Here is an 8,473-nt window from a genome sequence, read left to right as displayed (position 1 = left end):
TTCAAGAGTGTTTCAAAATTTTATTATAATAAATATACTAGACTGTATTTACATGACTTGAAACAGCTGTGTAGATTGTATGTACAAATGTTCGATTCACAAGTTGCAATGTTTTTACATTCAAAACTGCAAGAAAACCCTGAATAGAAACAAAGTACAGGCTTTGCAGTGAAAAAGGTGCAATAAGAAACCACTGTTCACATCTTGTCCTGTTTCTCATGAAGCCTCTGAAAAATTGGATGCAGTTGAGTTCAGTAAGATGCAGGACTATTACAGTGCAATTGTAGGGATTATTATGGTGCATTAAAACCTTGCTGTCAGGACTGTGGAGCAGTGCAGATTTGTGCACCCCCTACCAAAGTGATACGTAGGGATTAACTGCTGGCTCTAGCTTCCAAAGGCATGAACCTAATTTTAAGACGAGATGTTTCAACCTGCTTGTGTGAACACACCTGACCGTTCTGGAGTGAAATCGAGACTTTAAAGCATCAGTCAGATGTACATAAACAGGGATACTTAACCATCGGCTACATTTACGCTTGAGCTTTTCCACTAATCCACTTGGATTACGTGTTGTGTATATCCCTCTGATGGCCAGACACTGTCACGTAATTTTATGACTTTTTTTTCCTCTCTTCCAAAAATACATGACCTATTGCCCCCTCCAAATGCCTTAAAGGACCAATGGCCATTCTCTCCCAGGCCCATGTTGTCTATAATGTTTTAGTAGCCTATTTATTATCAAAAACTGTCAAAAACACTCTTCAGATCCACCAAATACATTCAAAAATCCAAGAAAGATTTATAATTTTGGGTAGGAACATTTGTTTTTTCAGACCCGCCTCTCTGTCTTGTAGAGCTCTTGTCCTTTCACACGGATATCTCCCGTGGAAAGCAGAGCTGGTGTCCTTCAGGGCCTGCTGTTGGTCAGAGAGTTACTACATATTGACAACTAAATACCCTAGAACCAGAGCCACTACCACAATGACAAAGAACACCAGCACGGCGCCGACCGAACCAGAACCCCCCTCCCTGCCGCCTCCACCTTCATCGTCTTTGGGCTCCTCTTCGCAGATGGAGATGACACCCACGGAAGAGTTCCCCACGCTCATGTTGGACTTGAGCTCGGCGCCTGCTTCTTGTTTCGCCACCACGGCCCACGGCGCCACCTGCACCTTCATCTCCATCTCCTCCATCATCTGGCTCACCTGCGTGATCTCGGTCTGCAGGTCCCTGAGGTCCGCCGTGTCGATGTTGCTGTCGGCCTCATACTTCATGTTCTGGACGCTCATGGCCCGGGCGGCCACCGCATTAGTGCTGCCGGTCATGCCTGTCTGGATGAGGTGCCTGGTGGGCACCTTGAGGGGGAAGTCCTGCCCTATCTCCAAGGATCTCTTCATGTCCACCTCCAGGAGCTCCATGCTGCTGGAGAACAGCACCCAGAGGCGCTCGTACTCGGCGCGGTCCTCCTTGCTGATGGTCTTGTCTTTGAGCAGGGTGGTCAGTTTAGTCCTGTTGGCCACGGCCAGCTCCTGGGCCTTTTTGCGGGTCTTCTTCAGCTCCTCTCGCAGGTTCTGGGAATCCGATGTGCTTCCCAGAGCGATGACCAGGTGCCTATAGCAGGCTGTGACTTTGTTCAAAGCATCCAGCATCGTTTTGCACTCCTCTTTCCCCATCACTGATTGGGGGAAATTGCAATATCCTCCTTAACAAAACAGAAAACAACAAACCAAAGGATCTTTGGAGGGAAAGGCGAGGTGAGTTGCGGTGCTTTTGTCCCTCTCTTCAGTTCAGTTTCCACGGGAGCACACCGCCCGCTTCACAAATCCACACAGCGCTCCAGCCAGAGGAAATTCATCTCTATCCATGCTCCCCCTGCGTACGAGTAGGAGCACAGAGCGGCTTAGAAATTAATGCTTCCGTCACCTAAAAGGCTTTGGGTGACATTTGCTCTTCCTTGTCACGGGACCAAAACGGCACCAGAGTCCGTATCCTGCAGAACCGACCCGAAACTGATGTGAAACAACCCGATTCTTCTGAACCTGTGATCCAGAATCAGCTACAGGTGCCCTGACATCCGCCTTACTGCACGACGCCTCCCTGCCTCCGTCTGGGTTCGGAAATAACGCGGCAGGCTGGGAGTGTTATTCATGCAGTGTGACGAGGAGAGGAAGCCGAGAGGAACCCACCAGGAGGAGCACCGGCAGCCATGGCGCCTCGGCTCGGCGCTGTGGGTCTGCGTGGGGAGCTGTCCACTTCAGCACCCTGTGGTTGATGTTTAAATACCAGCGAGCGCCTGTGTCTGTGGTCACATGGACGCACAAAAACAGTGCCATTCAGAAGGCAGGCAGGGAGACAGGGAAGCTCCTCTCCCATTGGTCGGATTACCGAGGCGTCTGCTTCAGCCGCGTCCTCTCATTGGCTGCTCTGTGAGTGGAGTGGAAAACCATCATCCATCTTCAACCATCTGGATTCCTGCATATTACCATCCACTGTCCAAGATTTTTTTTTCTTGATGAATTGTTGCTGAATTAATGTAACAGAAATTCTAAATCTACACAGCTAAATCTAAAAAAAATATATAAAAATATCATCAGTCTATCCATATCTATCTATCTATCTATCTATCTATCTATCTATCTATCTATCTATCTATCTATCTATCTATCTATCTATCTATCTATCTATCTATCTATCTATCTATCTATCTCTATCTATCTATCTATCTATCTATCTATCTATCTATCTATCTATCTATCTATCTATCTATCTATCTATCTATCTATCTATCTATCTATCTATCTATCTATCTATCTATCTATCTATCTATCTATCTATCTATCTATCTATCTATCTATCTATCTATCTATCTATATATATATATATATATGTGTGTGTGTGTGTGGGGGGGGGGGTGTTATAAGCTACTGTTTTAGAAAGAGATTAACAACTGAATAATACATGACAACACTAAAAACTCAGTCTGGAATTAAGATGCTCACAAAATAAAATAATAGATTTCTGTGTGCTGCTGCTTTGCATTGAGGCAGGGATATCGATGGTCGGGGAAATGATTCAAGCAAGCAAATCTGAGAAGGGGACGCAAAGTTTTGGCATTGATTGTCAACACTATGGTAGCAAGATAACAAAGACCAAAGGGATCACATTTCAGAGGTCTGTAAAAAGCTTTAATAAGAAATAAAGAAAGTGGAGAGTAGGTTAGCTCCTTTTATCACCTTAACATGTCCTAATGCGGTTCAATTAACAATGAGTTTTTTCAATAAAGAAACTTCTTGAAGTTCTATAGCACACTAGAACTGCTCTAATTCCAAAACTACAAGACTTACACTCTTAACCCTCTCCAGACAGGTGTTGCAGATTTGCAACAACTTTGCCAGTCTTTTGCAAGTAATTTGAGCCTGAGAGGGTTAAAAACCTGGACTAGATTATTCTCAACAAGAAGCAGGATATTTAGAACCATGTTTTGATTTGTGAAGCCCTTTTCTGATTGGTAGAACTTCAACAAAGTTTGGTTTCATCACTCTTTTTGGATCTCGGTCACACCAGAACTGCTCCGGCTCCAACCAAACACCAGACACAGACAGGATCACACCGTTCTCACAAATGAAATCAGATTAAATAGTACTACTCAAGTCCTCTGTGATTAAGTAGCCGTTTTCCAAGAACTCCTTGTTTTTTTTGTTTTGTTTTTTTACCCTTACTTGAGTCATCTTTACTTGAATGCAATAGTTGTAATACCTCTTACTTATTTATTTCAACACAATAAATAAGTAATTTTCATATATTAACATGCCTATTCATTACACATCATACACTCAGTGCACATAGACTGACAGATTCACTATTACTCTCATTTCATGTGACTAACAATTAGTAGGCAGTGATTACTTTGTGAGGCAACTAAAACAGGTTTTATAGCCAGCATGATGCCAGCTGCTGCACACACCATCAGCTGGATAATGTGTTGTCAGTAAGTTGGCTCCTGCTGTGGTAGGAGGTGCAAGACAGATAAGAAGGCTGCATGGTGTTTGCATTATTGAAGCGAATGAGGCCTAATGATGCAGTGACAGAGCTAATGGACTAAAGAGCAGGGGATGCCACAAGACGGAGCGAGGAAGCCCTCTGTTACCTTCGGATGACTTCTGATGCAGCAAAGGAATTTCTTTCTTATCTTTGCTTGCACTTTGAAACACAAAGCTCTTTGTTCTCAATTATCTCCCAGCAGTGTTATACTAGCAAATTCGCCCAATGTTAGATCGTGCAGTTTTTAGGGAAACCTCAAATAGGGCATGAGGAAAATTTCAAAGTGTACAAGCTTTATCCTGCACAGATCGGCAGGCAATTACAGGACAACACAGAGAGACACAGGTGAAACAACTTTGCAAGCACATACCTCTGGACTTACAAAATTAACGGAGACTAAATTACTTGACAGTCTTGTTTTAAAACGATAAGTGATACCTGGGGTACGTGGATAGAACCCAAATGTGCTCAGTAAGAAAATGGCTGCAAACCTGGGACCTTCAGTAAGAAAATGGCTGCAAACCTGGGACCTTCTTGCTACAAAGCAACCTTTATGCATCCATAGAACCCATCCTCCTGTCAACTCTGGGACATTAACATAATTCATATATACATTCAAAAACAACACACCCGAGAGCCCCTAAACACCTGTGCCGCTTACATTTTCACTATACTCATGTTAAGAGTCATGGAAGGAAGGATTTAGCAAAATATAATAGTTCAGTTTCAGATTATTATGAATTTAGTAACGTATTTTCCTGCTTAAAAGTAGTTTGTTCCTTTGGCAGCATATTACACAGATCTGAGTACTCAAAGCTTAATAGGCCTTACTCACCAGATTTTCTTCTGTCCTGGCTGATTGGATTGAAACATCGTCTGAATGTACGTCTTCAAGTCTTGCCTATGGGCGTTGGAGTTTTAATCACGCCTTAGCTTGAACAAAGAAGGATTTTTCCTGTACAGTACTAGATGAAAGTCTTTAGCTTTTCCCTAAATCATTTTCTTCCAAGAAACTATTAATTCACATGTTTGTGATTTCATTATTAATGTATATTCAATTTATAAAAAGTGTAAACAGGCAAAGTTTTTTTTTTTTCTCTAATCCAACACATATGTCAGTTCTTCTAGCCGGTGCTGGAACCCATCGTGTCAACATAAAAGTATTTTTTGTTTTTGTTTTTTTAATACGTTAAACTGTATTTTTAACCCAATGCATGTTACAAAAGCATGCTTTCCTCCTCTCCTCAATCTGCCTTTTTCTTTTCACATTTTTATCAACGATTGAAATGGATTTGCAGCACTTTCAAGTGTGTCTCAGGGGCCAAATGGGATTTCATTGCTCAGTGAAGACATGCCGTGACAACACCAGGAGCAAAGTGTTCCTTTGAAAGCTGAACAAAAAAGTCTGCAGTCTCAAGATTGATGCCCTAAAATGGTTCAAACTGTAATCCAGATTAGCACATTTCTGCAAATCCCTGGATTATTAGTGTAATACGCACTAATGTATCTTTTAATGGAGAATGTCAAGTGTATGGTTTGTGTTTTTCCTCCTATGGAATCAATGTTTTAGGCAGGAAATGGTGCTGAAAGCATCAATATGCTTGCTCACTACCGCTGTGTAAATCCATTACAGGACTTTTCAAAAACCTTGTCAACTCTTCTGATAATCCAAGGAGTAAAACTTTTGCTCTCACTTTAGTCAAATGTTGCTTTCTGCATAAATAAATAGATAAAAAATAAAGCCATGATGCTATATTGTTCTTTGTTTTAAAAGTCTGATCATAACTAAATATCTTTGTCCATGTAACCAAAACAATCAGTCTATCTAATCAGAAGACATTTGTCCGTGTGGTCAGTTGCAAGTTTCAGTCAAACATTAAGGCGTCCATTTTTGAGCATTTGCCTCCTACTTGGTTTGCACTCCATGGTATAATTAAAACGACAAACCAATTTCCTTTCCTTTGACTTGGATGATTGTGAATCTATTTTTAGACGTTGCCAAGGTGGTGACACATCTAAATAATCCCCACATTGTGTAGCTGTATAACCCTCCCTCTTAGGTCTTCACTGAGTCCCCATGACTTTTCCATTATCCTGAGTTTTGGTTGATCAGATGAATATCCAGGTATTTGATAAAGTTCACTATATATTCAAACCCCTGCAACAAATTCTAGTTTTAATCATCATTTGAATGGATGTGGTTGTATAATTATTTCACTGTGTAAATAAAATAGTTCAGACAAGTAATAAAATGTCCAAAGTTAAACTGACATTCATGCCAGTAATGTATGCACTTAAACGTCTGCCTGGAATCATAGCAGCAATAATTATTTCCAGTTCAGCTGTGCTGTGAAAATACAGTTACTTAAAGCCCTCAACTGTACCAATCAAACCTTGAAGGCCAGACCAAGTTGTAACATCCTAAAACAGGAATCAGCAAATGGATTGTCTCACTCTGCATAACTAATTTAAGCATTAAAAAAAACTTGCCGTGTTCCTCATACAGAGAGAGAAATCCCTTGAAAGCTAAAGATCACATGAACTGGACTCAGATTGAAATTACTGCACATTCCAGCCTGTTTGAAGTGATTCAGCAACCCTAAGATAACATGCAGGTTGAACGATGAGATCAGAGATGAGAGCTGTTTGTAAAGCTAAGTTGAAAAAAGAAAAGACTCAGACAGTCAGAAACATGGAGCAGTGAGAGGATGAGTGCGGAGCAGAGACAGAGGAAGTAAGTCTTTGTTGAATTATTGATTATCTCATCTACTATGTGCCCTCGTACTCACCGCATAGTGTAGAGCCATGAGTCATGCCTTCGCGGAGGTGAAGGCCTCTTTAGTTAACCTTGACATACAGACCTATGTCTACCTGCACACAGATGTTAGTGCAGAGGGTATCAGGTTGACTGACAATGATTTACTTATGAAAAGTCACAAGTTTGTTGATTTTATTCTCATCTGCAGCCAACAGTTTGCACTAACATTTAATGATTTGTGCACTTTAAGGTCCTTTTTAGTCAGCGGACACACTCATGCATAGGTTTTGCATACAAAATTATACCCTCACAAGAAGTAAGTGTACCTACCTAAGCTAAAACGAACGAAACACCCTGGGAATTAAACTCTATGAAAAGGAAAGTTGAGCTCATCTTAAAAGCCTATAAAAACTATATAATTTGTATCGATTGCAACTAATGTGCTGCAGCTCTTAGTGATGCATTGCTGGATGTGGAGGGTGTGTGTTGCAGTGTGTTTAAGAGTAAATGATACAGTCATGATTTAAAATCTGCTTTTCTCTCCTGAAGCTGCTAGTTCTTGCACTGATTTCTCGTTAGATACGCTTCAGTCTACACTTAGCTTTGAGAAAACTACAGGCATGGAGAAAAAAACAAGTTTCAAAGACTGACTGTGAGGCTGACTAGCTGCAAACATCATCACCATCTCTTCCCCACCACTGGTGCAAAGGGATTGTGCTGATAATCACAAAAAACTTGCAATGCATTTTACCGGCACCAACAGAAATAGAAGTGCTTTCTTTTCCCTTAACTGTGTAAGCCTTCCTGCTCTGGCTTGTTCCGACTCTCCATGGTGAGCTTTTGTCGTAACTGAAACACAACAAAGTGCCACAGATCTTTTCACTGAGCTTTGCAAACATACAAAAGGATTTTTCCCTTTGAAGCATTTGAAGTCCAGCCTCCAAGACAAACAAAAGCCTGGATCGCCATGAAAAGGAATTATAATTAATAGGCTTGCTTTTAAAGCATGAACATCTTTTTAACCATTTAGCTGAACAGCGTAAGCCTTTCTGATGTGCTACAGTAGTTCCACAATATGGCTTCTATGCCAAACTCAGATGAGCCACAATGATCCATGACATCTGTTGGGTCAAAGCTTAGCTCTAATCCCATCCCATCAAGGTAAACCATATGAGGTGAGCTGCAGACAACCCAGGCGAGGTTTGGCAAGTGTGAAAAAGCAAAAAAAAAAAAAAAAAAAAAAGATAAATAATGGCAGCTTACTAACATTTGTGTCAGTTACTCTGCATGCTGCAATTTAAAATTATACGGAAAACAGCTATTTGGTCTCAGCCTCCAATCAAATTCCAAGTCTTTTGTTCTTTGTTTTAGATGATAGTCTCTAATAAAAAATAAAGTCCTCATAGCAAAAACTTCAACTTTTTAGCCTGTGATCTTTGTGTGTGAAGAAGGTACTTGCTGGTTAATTTCCTCCTTATGTTTGAAGCCTTAATGCAGCCTGATACAATGTACCTTTTTCAAATGACAAAAAAATAGCAATAAAAAGCCTGAACAAGTGCACTAGAAACATGTCCTTCACTAAGCTTTTAAAAGACTACTACAGCAGCATAGTTTAGGAGCTTTGTATTGGTTATAACTGACAACAGTGTAGCTATCGTTGACTTTTTATTA

At 40.9% G+C, this 8,473-nt stretch overlaps 1 protein-coding gene across 1 annotated transcript; it reads right to left on the bottom strand.

The window, feature by feature from the left end:
• si:ch73-167i17.6 (regulator of G-protein signaling 9-binding protein) lies at positions 1–2,305 on the bottom strand. The gene has a single exon (XM_055037095.1). The coding sequence runs from the start codon at positions 1,674–1,676 to the stop codon at positions 939–941; it is 738 nt and encodes a 245-aa protein (XP_054893070.1). The 5' UTR covers positions 1,677–2,305; the 3' UTR covers positions 1–938.
• Positions 2,306–8,473: the final 6,168 nt, after the last annotated feature.

Source organism: Poeciliopsis prolifica, unplaced genomic scaffold (genome assembly GCF_027474105.1).
Source record: "Poeciliopsis prolifica strain line A6 unplaced genomic scaffold, Auburn_PproV2 SCAFFOLD011, whole genome shotgun sequence".
NCBI lineage: Eukaryota > Metazoa > Chordata > Actinopteri > Cyprinodontiformes > Poeciliidae > Poeciliopsis > Poeciliopsis prolifica.
The sequence above is the reverse complement of the archived record's forward strand: the minus strand, read 5'-3'. Positions and strand labels throughout refer to the sequence as shown.

Excerpts from the sequence above, each read along its gene's own strand:
- si:ch73-167i17.6 (XM_055037095.1), bottom strand. The coding sequence starts at position 1,676 with ATGGGGAAAGAGGAGTGCAAAACGATGCTGGATGCTTTGAACAAAGTC.